Genomic DNA, 14677 nt, shown 5'->3' on the forward strand with positions numbered 1-14677 from the left:
TTCATCTTTCAGTAACACCAGTCAGTATTACCAGTAATAATTTTCACTATATGATATATGCTTCCTATCTGCAATACTAGAAACAACATTTTTCACCAACATGTAAAGTAAAGTGTGTTCAATGTGTTTTGAGACATTTTCAGCAGGATAGTTAAATTAATGCAATCCCATGAATCACAATTATTCTGGTCAGGATAATCATGTCCCATGTCATGACTTAATCTATCGTGTTTTATCAGACACAAAGTTTGATGACCACACTCTTTTCTAATGACTGTGACAGTCATCAGTTCTGGGAGCCGGCTTTGGCGAGTTAGGTCAGGCGAAGAGGTCTCAACCTAGTGCTGGAGCTCAGATATTGGAGCAGCTGAAGGGCCCAGGCTTGGGTCCACTACCCTCCTCCCAGGCTGCACCTCCTGCCTGCACCCAGGGAAGCAACACCTCCATGGGCCGACTGCCAGGCCTGGGAGCTTCTGTACCTCCACCCTTATCCTCTAGCTGGGACATGAAGGCTCCAGAATCTAACAGTACCTCACTGTCCTCTCATTTCAGTCGTAAGTGATTGAATGAAAATGGTTGTGGTGTAGCAGTGTTAAACTTGCTGCTCTCCTCATACTGTAGATATCTTTAAATCCTCATCCTCTTTGTGTCTGTGTGTGTGTGTGCAGGTGAGTTTAGCCTGCAGCCAGAGCCCTCTCTTGTGCTGAGCCAGCTGGTTCAGAGGCACAATGGCCCCTCCTTGCCTCTAGCACGCCAGTCCAGCCCGCCATTGCAACATCAAGCACCTCCTGCTTCGGCTTCACCTGCTCCCCAGCACGTCAGCACATCAGCCCAGGCAAGCCCAGTGATGACGGTTGCTGGTGTCAAACCTCCTGCTCCCAATGCCGGGCTGGACCCTCAGGGCGGCAGTACACCACAGCAACAAAGAGCACAGCTCAAAGGCCAGAAACGAAGGATACCTCCTACATCAAAGGTAGGACATGATGGCTTTGGAAAGAAGGTGGCAGTTCCACCATTTACCTTCATTTTTAAATAAATAACTCATCAGCAGTAATTATAAGAGCTGTCATAATTTTGAAACTTGTCTTTCAGATCCCCTCTACAGCGGTAGAGATGCCAGGCTCAGCTGATGTACCCGGTCTAAACCTCCAATTTGGAGCTCTAGACTTTGGTTCAGAGTCGGCCCTGCCCGAGTTTGGAGTTGTGGACAACTGTGTGAGTCCAGCGTCAAGGGAGGCCACTCCAGCCCTCGCCCCAGCACTGCCTACCCCAGGACCAGTGACACAGAGCCAGACTAGCTTATACTCCAAACCAGTCAGGTATGACTGTCACTGCTGACCATGTTCAGTACATACATCATAATACATCAAATGGGTTGTATGTAAAGTATGTACAACAGCAGCCATTGGCTTTTAAAACAGATTCTGTAATCTCAGTTTAAACCCATACACATATAAAAGTGTCCCACCTTCTGTTTTCTAAACATTTAGTCTTAAACTTTCTGTGTCAGAAAGTGAAAATGACCAGAGAATTATCACATGATGACATGAGAGATGAGTAACAACATGTAAGAAACATTATATATGTTAAAATTCCACAAAGAGAGAGACTGACTTGACTTATGTTACTTATGCACCAAATTCATATTTTTCATGACATTAATTACATTGTTTATGTCTAAATGAACCTAATTCTTGTATTTTGGCAGTGAATCCCTTGGCAGCCCTCTTTCTGTCACCCTGCCATTGCCCCTCTCCTCATCAGACCCAGTATATCACTCCTCCATGGCACTGTCCAGCCTCACCCCTTCCTCATTAGGGACTACCAGCACCACCAATCCACCCTCCTCCTTTTCAACAACCTCCACCGCCTCTGCCTCTGTATCTTCCTCCTCCCCCTTCTCCACAGTAGGAGGAAGTTATGATGGGACCATGCCCCATCATACACGGCTGGCTTTTTCCCAGAGTAAAGAGACCACAGGGCCAGTCATGGTGAGTGTAAATCCTCTGTTGAATCTAGATGTCATCCACAAGTAATTCATGCCAAAGCTGAATTCCACTTAAAAAGGAGTTCTGTTTTTTTGAAGTGTGATTGTGTGGGTTACTGACACAAGACACAATTACTCTCACTAAAACATGGCTGCCACAGGATATACAAGAAACAAGGGCTAATCTAATAAACTCTGTGCCTGCTCTACAATATTTGCATTTGTATCCTCCATGAAACTGAAGTTTGTAAGCTGCTCACTCTCCTGCACCAAGAGTCATAGAGAAAATCAGCATTTCAGAAGCCAGTCTACTTGACTATGATTGCACAGAGTGTCGGCTCCTTTACTTCTGGTCATTTGTCTTTACGGGGGAACTTGGACTTTGAAAAAAAAAGTTGCTTATTTAGCGACTCTGTCGCTATATTTATCGAGTATGCAGTTCCCTCAAGAGTAGAGACAAATCTAGCGACTTTTTCTGGTGTTATTAGACACTTTTGGAGACGCTGACGTGAAAGCACATATCGTTCTAATGGTCTTTTCTCACTGGACGAAAGTGAAAGCAAATTATGACGCACCCTCCCATGCACATTAAGTGCAATGCAAAGAAACAAATACATTATGAGGTCGAGGTGAGAAAAAAAATTGCAATAGTTATGTCTTGTTTATTAAAATGAAACGGGTCTTGTGAAACAAATGTTTACAGTTTTGAACTCTGTTTATCACTGTTTATCACTGTGCCCTGAAATTTGTTACTGGTTGTTGTCGACTCACTCATCACTGTGAACTTTATGTTCTTCTCTGAGTGTACGCAGACAGACACACTGGCTCTATTATCGATTTGGCTCTTCTTGAATAAGTTCCTCCATATCTGCACACTTTTCTTCAAAGAACTAAAAGCCACTATTCTCTTTGTTCTTGTGAAATTCTCCATCTATCTGTTCCACGTGTTAGAACAGAAATATGGAAAAGAGCATTCAGCTTTGCCACTCAGATGTGATTTGCCACAGTCTTAGATGTTTTGATTGTACGTCATCAACACTCTGAGTCTGTTTGACATTGAGAACTTTGAGTTGTGGTGGAAACGCAAACCAAACAAATTACCAGGAATTTCCCACCAGTAAAAGTGTCTGGTAATGTTGGTGGAAAAGGGGCTATTGCCTAAAATGAAAAATTTGTTGTATTAGGGATGAGCCGATCGGTCCAAACCCATATCGCATGCTTATTTCTTCATGGGAGAAAAATATTTGTTGCACAGTTGGAGAATTATGTCTTTGAAATTGCTTGACATGGCACGAATGTGTTGTTTACAGCTTCATAGTTTAAAAGGTCTAACATGACAGATCAGACAGATATCAGCAGGCATCAGTGTGTTACTGGTATCCGGTACAAAAAAAGTGGTATTGTGACATCCCTAAAATTTTATTTAACAGCGGAGCACTACTGCATTCTTGCATTAGTGCTCTACTCAAGTATTCTGCATTCTTGCAGAAGTATTCTGCATACTTTTGCACAGCCTCTGCTAAATTCTAAATTGGGAGAGTGAGTGGTTTACACAGTGACACAAGTGTTTCCAGTCAGAAAAGGCTTTTAAATTTTAAATAAAGCAGCATGAGTTTTTTTTAAGATATCAAATACTTAAGCACATGTAGTTTTTATTTGGTCAGTTGATTCTAGTTAAGTAGCAAAAACCTGTTTTTTTTGTGTCCATGTTGGCATCCACGTTTTCAGTGCATCTGTGTGTTGAGCTGGTCCTCAGGGGACGTGTCAGAGCCTCTACACTTTGAGTCCTATTTATACTTTTTGCTTATAGATATAGTAATAAATTCTGTATTTGTATACACACTCATTTGCTGTGACTTCTTCTTTCTTTTTTTTTAATCCCCAGAATGGTTTGAATGGTGTAAGGACATCTGCTGCTCTAGACAGTAGGTTACCAATGACTGGTTTATTTGTTGGATTCTTTCTCTGGAATTGTAAAGGTCTTCTACAATCTCTCTTTTTCAGGTGTTATACTGTTCTAAATGTGATTTATGAGACATTTCTTCTCTCTTAGCCTCATCTGCGTCCTCTACACCAAAGCCAGAGTCACCATCTCTGAACATTGGCACCAACGGTGCCCCAACACCCTCCTCTCACTTAGCCTCCACCCTTCCTGCACATAGCGCCACCACCTTGTCCAGCCTGGCACAGGACCTGCCATCAGCCAGCCAACTCAACTCACTCAATAGGTAAGAACAATTCAATTGATTATGCACCTTTAAAGCCTGCACTCCACCCACTTTAATCTAAAATAGTAATTTTTATGACCCATCCCACCTGATCCAAGTGTCAACAGTGTGCACAGTTAAAACACAGCCCCTTACATCTTTAATTGCCATTTTTGAGCTGTATGCCAAAGCTTCCATGTCCTCCCTGTCTGTAAGACGCTACACACACTGGATGACTCTGGTCTATAAGGCTCTTCTTGGCTTGGTTCCTGCCTATTTAAACATTTTTCTTCAGAGAACCAGAGGCCATTATGCCTTACGTTCCAATGACATTTTGCACTTGTCTGCTCCACGTGTTCGGACCAAAAAAAAAAAAAAAGTTTTCAGTTTCTCTGCCCCCTCTGCTTGGAATACCCTCCTAACTGAACTTAAATTGCAAGCTTTTATTTCACTGGGAGCTTTCCACTCCATCTTAAAAGACATTCAACAGAAATCCATTTAACAGTGTCTATGTTAGGGCTGGGCGATATATCGAAAATGTATCATTTTCGAAATTTACGGCGATAATCGACGTAATTTTAACGTTATTGATACATTCGATAATTTAAAAAAAAAGAAAACAAAATAAAAGTTGTTTTTGGCTGTGTGTGTGTGTAGGTAGGCAGGCTGCCTGTATGTTCATGTCCCTTTAAGACATTCGGACACTTATATCAGGCAAATGGTCAGTTATGCAAATTAGGTGATGACGTCATTTAGCAACTTCGAACTTATCGTTTATTTGTCGTTATCGAGGTGAGCTGCTCAATATATCGTGATATTGATTTGAGGCCATAACCCCCAGCCCTAGTCTATGTTCTTAAATTGTTACTGTGACCACAACTCCTGCACTCTATATGTTTATCTAGTTGCACTCTTATACTTCAATGCTTATTCTTTCTTGGCCAGGTCACCCTTGTGAAAGAGATCTTAATCTCAATGGGTCAAAGGGCATATTTGCAGAAAATGTAATACCATACCCAAAAACACATTTGTAGTAGTGTATAATCACTTTTATATATTATCATATATATAAATATATAATTAGTCCTGTGTACTGCAAATGAATGACCAAGTGTTGAGCGTCACTCTTTCCTCTCTGTCTCACTCTGTAGCTACGTCAGCAGCCATTCCTCAGTTTCAGCTCTTGGCTCCAACTCCATCACTGTATGTACCTCAAGGCTAAATCTTCTTGTAGTTCTATAATCTTGTGCAAGTGAACATTCCGTTGTTTTTAATTAATACAATCTTCAAAGTCATATTGGCCAGCCCAAGAATGTATAAACTTGCTTCAAATTCAAACCTATGTCTGTCTTTCTCTCTCTCACCTTAGTACACTAGTGTTGAGAGCAGTTTGAAGTCCCTAGCACCCTCTTCTGGCTCCTACACCTCCTCACAGCCCTCGGTCTCAGCACACCACTCAGCTCACAACAGTAGCAACAGTAGCATCAGCCACCTGGCTAACATGCAAAGCATGGGAAGCCACATGAGCAGCAATGCTGGACTTCACTCTCCTGCCATTGCTGCCGCTGTCGCCAGCACAGCACTGGGACTTGGCTCCAATGGAGCTATCACCACTACCAACCTCTCTGCACCAAGGAACACACATCTGCTCTCCTCCACTGGTACATACCCACACCTCAGACACTGATGGTCATGATGGACTTCTTAAGTCCCTGTATAACAACCATAAAAGCACCTTCAGAACAACCACCTTCAGAAAATTGATGGTTGCTGACTGATTGTTTTAACAGGTAAAGCTCCTCCTAACCTGTCCCAGGGAGTTCCTCCTCTACTGCCCAACCAGTATATCATGGGCCCAGGAGGGCTGCTGCCAGCATACCCAGTAAGTAGTCCTTTCGGCATCTAAAACCAGTGTGATGCCACTTTCTTTTCCTTTCAGTTCAGTTGTCAGGAGCCATTGTCTGGAGCCATTTTGTGTTGAGACATTTGTCAGAGTTTGCCGTTTGCTTAAGACAAATAGATTGGGACATTGTCAGGGTGGGACGTGTTCACAATGGTGAAATAATCTCCATAGAGAAAACAGGTGAGGAGATGGAGCTTGACATGCAGGAGGCCATTGCCATTTTTAGAAAATGGCAGTAATGCAGCATTATGGATGCAAGTCATCATTTACTAATAGCCTGCATTTTATCAACAGATGTGGCCGCACATGGAGCAAACCACACATTTAAGCCAATGCAGAAATGATTGTGAATGTATTTGAACAGCGGAGATGATCTGAACATTTTGTTGAATGTCAATACATTAGAGCATTATTTTAACTATTAACAAGAACAATAATCTAGTAAAATGAGTGTGAGCACTCTGTATGTCATTTCAAATTGAAGCCATATGTGGTTCAGCAATAGATTTAGACATTATTTTGACATGATGCAGCTCCCAGTAGACTGTCTATTTTTCCTCTGCTATTGAATGACCAATGGAATCTCACCAAATAATGATTCTTTTGGTCATTTAAAGTTTTGCCGACCATAATGTGACAGCCATACTGTGGACATTTGCAGTCTCACATACAGAACATTTCCAGAGAGGTCAGTACAGGTCTGAAAGCTGCTTTGAAGATGTTAAACTACATATGATTATTTATATCAATGATCAGGGTCACTGGCAACAACCATGTATTCCTCAGAAAATTAAGGCTGTCATGAAGATGGAGTGTTCATGTTTGGAAAAATGTTGGATATTTTTTTTTTTACTTTTGAAACAACACTGTCACTTTGTGTCCTCCTATAGCAGATCTATGGCTATGAAGACCTCCATGTGCTCCAGTCCAGACTGCCAATGGTAAGTCTTAGGGTCCTGCGAATGGGAAACGTCTTAACTTGAAATCATAGTTGACATCATTTACATTTTAGTTCATCTCTTTGTGTGGATTTTGTTTTATTTAAAGAACTGTTATATGGGGCACTCACTCCCCTACACTGGTATTCAGCTTAAGACATGGACATCTGCCGTCACAGGGAACCTGGCTGTCAGTGGGGACATGAGAATAAATCTATTTTAACCTCTGCACAAAGATTTGTGTTATAAAACTTACTTACTCCGTTATTTAGCCATTAAACTGCCTTTTCTGACGGAAGTTTGTAAACCCTTCACGCTCACAAGGAAAAAAGTGTTATTAGCTCATGGGGGGACACAGACACAGGCCTCATCATGTGGTCAGTTTGTGTCACTGAGGCAATATGTCTGAAGTCACAAAATAAAACATTTGAACTAAACTTACTGATGGAGGTAGGACTGATTAACAACTTGTGTGTGCTGTAATGTTTTTTTTTATTGTCATTGCTGCAGGGAGTGAGAGTTTTATAAAATGACACAAGCTTCACTTTTATCATTTTGTATTTTCTGTGTAACACATTCAGAAAATACTTGATGAGCTCTCTGTTAACCCATTAAGGCCTGAAGCACCTGGAAAAAATGCCTCTAAAACCTGAGCTTCAATGGCTACTAAATGACTGATTTGAGAGCTTACATCTGTGGCTTTCCTGTGAAATTTAGTTTATTTAGATTAGATACAAAAATGCACAATTAAAGTCTGCTTCACATGTGATGGTGATAGTGCTTACAGCGCTGTGGCATCTGTAGGTAAATCCACTGTCACCGCTGGTGCGCGGTTGTAAACACTCCGTCGTTGACGGTGGTATTTATCGTCATTATCGCTGACCTCGTCGTCTTCAAACATAATTATGTCTTAACCATAAATGCCGGTCGATTTTGTTCAGCGCGTTCGAAGTTATCAGCGATGACGTCATCGAAGACGAAACTCCTCAAAATCACTGCCTTTAGAAATCTCTCCGCTGTCAAAGTCCTCCATGTTCGCGCAAAGTAATTTCAAAACAATGTCGCGAGGAACCCTTATACCCCCGAAAATTGACGTATCTGCTTTACCGGCGTCTATGAGAGAATAAAACGCGCAGCCGCTCTCCCAGCGTCAATGGTAGAAGTACGGCAATGCTTTCCCGGCGTCCATGGGTTAAATGGCTTACATCAGTTTTTCCTTGTATACCTAATGACAACTATGTGTTCATTGAGAGCAAGCAAGCCTAGAAGCAGGGTGCATGACTGTCAGTATGTCACAATCACAATGTTATCCTGATTTTATTTTGCTTTTAGCCCTCCTTGCAGGATTACTATGGAATCACATTCCCCGGCCCCACAGCAGCTCTCTCTGGGAGAGACGGGAGCCTTGCCAACAACCCCTACTCAGGTGAATCACCTCACCCTCCACTGGCCTTGTTTTAAAATTCCAAAAGATCCAGTGTTTATTCTCATATTGCATCTCTTTGTCAGGTGAAGTCACAAAGTTTGGCAGGAATGACTCCACCTCCCCAGCCCCGCCAACAAATCTGGCAGGCCAACAGGCTCCCCAGGCCCAGAACCAAGGCCAGAACCAGGCCCAGCCTCAGCCTCCTCAGGCCCAGCCTCAGCCCCAGGGCCAGACACAGCACCACAACAGTCAGCAGGCCTTTCTGCCTCCAGGCTACAGCTACACGGGCCTGCCTTACTACCCCGGAGTGCCCGGGGCTGTGCCCAGTGCTGCCGCTTTCCAATACGGCCACACTATGTTTGTTCCTCCCGGAGGTCCAGGACCGGCTTCAGCCAAGCAACACAGCATGAGCCTCGGCCTGGGAAACCCGCCAGTGAGTCCTTTCCAGCAGCAGACGCAGCAGCCCAGTGGCTATGGCCAGCACACCTTCAGCTCAGGTTAATGTGCAAATCTGAATGAACACAAGTTTTTCTTTTCAATGTTGGAGATTCTGTTTTTCATTTTTAAAAACAACTTATGTCATTTGACTCAATTTTGAAAGTACATGCAGTGATGTCTGTTTCCTTTCCTTTCCTTTCCTTTCCTTTCCCTTCCTTTCCCTCCCAGGGTATGAGGAGCTGACAACAGGGCCAGCTGGAGTGGATTACAGTAAAGGCTACAACTCCTCATCACAGGCACAAGCCAAATCTGCTGTTACTGGGCCAGGGAAAGGTATTCACTGTTTCCAGTATTACACATGAGTTTTTTATGATTCATAAACTGTTTATTAATAGCAGGGGCGGACGGTGTATTTAGGCGATTTAGGCGACGCCCTCCCAACTAGGAGGAGAAATATTTTTTTTTCCTCATCAATTCCAAAGATCCTTATACTAATATTCCTTTCAGTCGTCTCTGCCAGCAAGAGAGTATTGTAAGATGCATTTATCAACACATCTAAAGATCCAATTCTGCACTTTCCTTTACACTTAATGATTAATTTGACTGCACTATCTTGTCATATGTTTGTTGTATGTATCTGGTAAAAGTGAAAGCTCTTGATCCTTGGTCAGTTAATAAATACTTGACTTAATATGCTGCCCCTGTCTTTATGTGGTTGCTGGACACATCTTGTGTCCTGTTTAGCTGTTTTACATCATACATTAGATTCATGTAAATAATATTTGTTTATCAAGTTGCCATCTAGTGGACACAAGAAGGACTCTGTTAATCACCTAACAACACATTGATACTGTTTTTCTTTATGCAGCTATTGAATTGGTCACCTTATCATTATCAGAAAAAAATGCCTGAAATTTTCTTCGGCCACTGATTAATAGGCGTGAGACGATATGAAAAAATGTATGTCACATTATCCTGGAGAAATCATTTGTGATTAGTGCGACTGGTAAAAGTCTACACTCATTTATGATGTTTTTAAGATATGAACAAGAATCATCATAAATCATGAGGTCCTGTAATGAATGGAAGGATGCTCCTTGTGGCACTTCACTCATACTGTATGTTAATGAGTGAGACATTTTTGAAGCCTGGCAAATGCCAGAATGCATTTCAATCTAATTGGAGATTGAATATGAGTAAATGAATGTTGTTGCTGATGTTTTGCCAGGTGTCTCGGTGACATCCAGTAACTCGGGAGTGCCAGACATCAGTGGAAGTGTTTACAATAAGACTCAGGTAAATCTCATCCACCTTTGCTGCTCACTTTACAAATAAACGGTCAAGTTACAATTCCACTAAGGGTCATTTATACATTAGTAAATGCTATTTACCCACTGATACATGTTTGAATTAAACAACAATAATGTTAAGGGTTTATAAAGCTACACAGTAATAACTGTGTTTTGTTCATGGGAATAATGAATAAACATTATTGACGCATTTATTAAATATTGTTAACCTTTATTAATGCGCTTCATGAGCCTTATTCCTTATTAAAATCCTTCACTTCAAAATACAAATACATAAGAACATTAAATGAGTCTTAAATGAGCATGTTTGACCATGTATTAACTAATATACTGTTGTTAATGTTGGGCCACAAGGAGCATTAATAAAAGTAAAGTATGCTTAGGTAGTCTTTATTTAGTGTTGTTATAAATAAAGTGTCATTTTTAAGGGAAACAGAGGTTCACATTTGCAGACACAGAAACCTATAATAAATGTGAACTAAAGACAGACATTTACACTTCAGTCTTTCAATGTCATTTTTAACTCTCAGTTAACAGTTATTACTGACATTAACAGTAGATTTATTGACCATAGAATAATGTATGAATTCATCACTTTTTCTTAACTATTAAGATGAATACATGCTTAGTTTAAACATTATTTACCTGTCAGCAAAGCTTTAAGTAATGTTAATGTTGTTTCCTCTTTGTTTGCAGTCTTTTGATAAGCAGGGTTTCCATGCGGGGACTCCTCCTCCCTTCAGCCTGCCATCAGCGATGGGGGGTCCGGGCCCTATGAACCCTGGAGCAGCCCCTGGAGGCTATGCACCAGCCCCATTCCTCCACATCCTGCCTCACCAGCAACCTCACTCACAGCTGCTGCACCATCATCTAGCTCAGGATGGACAGGTAACACTTGGTTTGTACCATATCATGCAGTGTTTCCCCTACTATTATATTAGACAAGCACCAATTCATACATGCATCTCAAGGCACTTCATAGTAAGACCATACAATTATTATAGAGAGACCCAACAGGAACTCAGTGACACTTGGCGATAGTGGGGAGGAATAAACCTCAGTTAAATAAATAAACAGTTAACAGTACATCAATGCAATCCAATACAAAAGTCTTGACATTATTGGGGTTTTCACTGTATGAAAAGACTCATTACTGGACTTCATCTTTTTTCAACCTCAGGGAGTAATGGCGTGTTTCCACCGGCTCTATTTGCCTCACCTCGGCACGCCACGGTTAAGTAGCATTTCCACTAGCATAGTACATGTATTATGTACTTTTCGCCAGAGCAGGTACTTTCTTTAGTACTGGCGAGTTTCCAAGCGCGCTGAGTAGGTACTAGGCACTATGACGTCACCTGTCGGCTATTGATTGGCCAGAGTTCTGTCATAGGAAGAGACGTCCTACAGAAGGATCAAGCCGAACAGTGCTGAACTGTAGATCAGTTAAAAGTAGTTAACAATCCTAACACGTGGGTTAATCTCCAACAACTACCAGAGACAAATCTCAAACAGAGGACTCTGGTGTGTTTAGGGACAGCACTGCTGATTGTGTTTCAGCGAGCAGCATCACAAACCCTGATGCTGTATTTCAGTCCAGAGACTGTGTCAGACGGAGTCTGTGCTCCATCATGGAGGAAGTACTGAGCAAATCTTTTTAATTAATTGATTCTAATGATTCAGTTACACTGAAAACAACTGCTTTACAAGTCACTCATTACTCGATTGTTTGTGTGTGTGTGTGTTGCGTGTAAAACAAAGTCACTGCAGTTTCATGCAGCTGTGCAGTGATAACTCCGTCCATGTTGAGTAGGTACTTTTTTGTAGTGGAAAACCAACCTAAACCGTGCTGTGTCCAGCTGGGACCATAGTGGCCTGAGTCCACAGATTATGAGTGGGTGATTCAGGTTTAAACCGGTTCACCGTGAAGCATTTCAGTGCTGCTGTCAACAAAGTCTGAAACAAATCACTTGCAGCTCTTCCCTCTATCCAGTATCCAGTATTACCCCAGGGCGAGTTGTGGATCTGATTTAATATCACAAAAAGAACAGAACAACACAAAAACCATTCACCAAAATAAAACCAGGAGTAAACATAAACTAACTGACTAACACCTAACACGGGACATGACAATCAGCAGAATATATTGAGATGACGATGAGCATAATTTGCGTCCGCTCCATCTTTGTGATTATCTGAACCGTTCAAAGGTATCTGGAAATTACTTTGAATTCTCTTCAAATATTAGCACGAGTTGTCCTTCACATGACATTCAGTAAATATTTCTGCCCTTGTTGCTTCTTGGCTTCACATCTTTCTTTAATGTTTGTTGAATTATTTGGATTTATGAAGAAGTTTTGATACAAGTGATATTTGGGAGCATATTGCAGTTGTTGGTCAGATGAGTGGACTGTCAGGCGTTCACTTGTGTGTGTCTCTGTGTGTGTTTGGTCAGGGTGGTCCAAGCCAGCGCGGTCAGTCCAGCAGCCTGCAGCAGAAGAGCCAAGTCAACAAGTCCAGCTACGGCAGCTCCCCCTACTGGGCCAGTTGAGGTGACCTCTGATGTGCATTTGTGTGTGTATGTGCATGGACAGACTGACACACACACACACGACTGACAAAGATCATCTAGGGACAAACCATTTTACATCTCAAGCTAACGCACACACACACACACACACACACACACACACACACACACACACACACACACACACACACACACACACACACTCCTTCCTCCCCCTTTACTCTGTATATCCCCTTTTCAAATTTATGGCTGTTGTATGTAAAATATATTTATGTATGTATTTATACAGTATATATGTATTGGTAGGACATAAAATGTGTTTTTTCTGAATTTTGTTTTTATTTGGAAGGACATTTTATTTCAAAACAAATGTGGAAAAGAGGAAAAAGAAGAACGCTTAAATCATAGAGATGAAGTTGGTGAATATACTTGAACACAAACATCTTGTGATGTGGATTTTCTTTTGTATGCATACATGAAGAACTGAGAATGATGTACATAGATTTTACACATCATTTTCATGGCAAAGGCCTTTTTTTTATTTTAGAAGAAATAAGTTTTTGTAATTTTTGGTCTCCCACATCTGTGAATCCTGATACTGAGGGTGACTTGAGTTGATAGCTTAACTTTTTTCTTATTGCCCCTTTTTCCTCCATCTGTCTCATTTCTCAACTCTTACAAGTTGGCCGGTTTGACCAGATAGGCCATGGATTTGATGTCATTTTAACATTGGTTTTATCCTTGTCGTCCAAATTAAAATCTCTGACCGCTGTGAGTAGTTCTGGCATCAATATTTGTACACATTTCTGGTTTCAGACCTCTTTTATTGAGAAAAATAAGATTCGACATTGTTGGTGAATCACATGACATGAAAATAAGTAGTTTTGGAGATGCTGGAGAGTTCACCTCAGTAGAACTGGTACCTCTTCACTGTGTACCTGTCAAAATAAAAGCTAAAATTTTCAAAATGTGTTAGAATGATATGAGAAACACTACAATCAAACAAAAGAAAGGTGTGTCCTATAGGACTATGGTACCACTTCATTTTGTTCAGTCAGAAGCTCCTAAAAAAACTAGGCCAGTAATGGAATTGTATTGGTTTGGAGTCACTGCCTCATATGACATGGAAATATTGGGAAACAAATATATATTTTAATATTTATATTCATATTAGAAGAACTAATAATAATAAACAATATAATAACAATAAAAAAAAGCATATACAATTTATCTCTTCTTCCCTGATCCTCTTTTTGGAGTCCCTGCTCTAAAATGACATGCCCAAACTAAATAGAGTAAATCTCTGCAGTTACAAGCTCTATGTGGATTATCTTGATATCAAACTACAGATAACACTTGTGAGATTCCACCAGAGGTGTAAGTTTCACTGTAGATGCCACTGTGTCAGAGTAAATGCACATGGATCACAGCATAAATGAAGGATTGTTTTCTCTCGCCTTTAAAGCAACCATCACCTTTAAAATATGCAGTAGGAGCTTAAAAACACATGGAGGTCATGTAACAACATGTGGACATGAGCTGTGCACGCCATAGCTCTGGCTTACTTTGGTCAATGTGGGTGATTGACAGCTCGTTTTAAACTTCTAAACCGGTAGAATCCAAACGCGTGTGAATCACTTCATTAGCGATTCAAATGGACATAAATGCATATGAAGCATCTGTGCGGACATTCGTCTTTCTCTAATCAGAACGATCTAATGTCGCTCTGTAATGATCAATCAGACCGGGAATAGTCCTCAATGCTGGGAAGTGTAGTTTTTCATTAGAAGTGGTTTTGTTCCAGTGGAAATAACTTGTTTTGATAAACAGCAAAGGTAAGACAACATTTCTGCTTGTATTTCTTGAAAGTCAGTTGTTTTGCTCTTATTTTGGGGCTGGATCCGTGAATCTTGGTCGTAGAGTGATAAAAATACCACTGGA

At 41.1% G+C, this 14677-nt stretch overlaps 1 protein-coding gene across 2 annotated transcripts in view; it reads left to right on the plus strand.

Annotated features, from left to right (window-relative positions):
* ubap2a (ubiquitin associated protein 2a) overlaps positions 1-13438 on the plus strand; it is a 35414-nt gene extending 21976 nt beyond the window's left edge. For both annotated transcript variants that reach the window (XM_083906432.1, XM_083906433.1), the window contains 16 exons: positions 284-554; positions 669-973; positions 1093-1319; positions 1709-1991; positions 3873-3912; positions 4041-4215; positions 5346-5397; positions 5564-5855; positions 5985-6076; positions 6988-7038; positions 8368-8461; positions 8545-8958; positions 9128-9232; positions 10128-10195; positions 10906-11097; positions 12662-13438. In XM_083906432.1, coding sequence (XP_083762558.1) covers positions 284-554; positions 669-973; positions 1093-1319; positions 1709-1991; positions 3873-3912; positions 4041-4215; positions 5346-5397; positions 5564-5855; positions 5985-6076; positions 6988-7038; positions 8368-8461; positions 8545-8958; positions 9128-9232; positions 10128-10195; positions 10906-11097; positions 12662-12757 — 2757 coding nt within the window. In that variant the 3' untranslated portion in view covers positions 12758-13438. The remainder of the gene's footprint in view (positions 1-283; positions 555-668; positions 974-1092; positions 1320-1708; positions 1992-3872; positions 3913-4040; positions 4216-5345; positions 5398-5563; positions 5856-5984; positions 6077-6987; positions 7039-8367; positions 8462-8544; positions 8959-9127; positions 9233-10127; positions 10196-10905; positions 11098-12661) is intronic.
* The last annotated feature ends 1239 nt before the right edge of the window (positions 13439-14677 follow it).

The sequence above is a fragment of the Microchirus variegatus genome (assembly GCF_963457635.1).
Source record: "Microchirus variegatus genome assembly, chromosome: 19".
NCBI lineage: Eukaryota > Metazoa > Chordata > Actinopteri > Pleuronectiformes > Soleidae > Microchirus > Microchirus variegatus.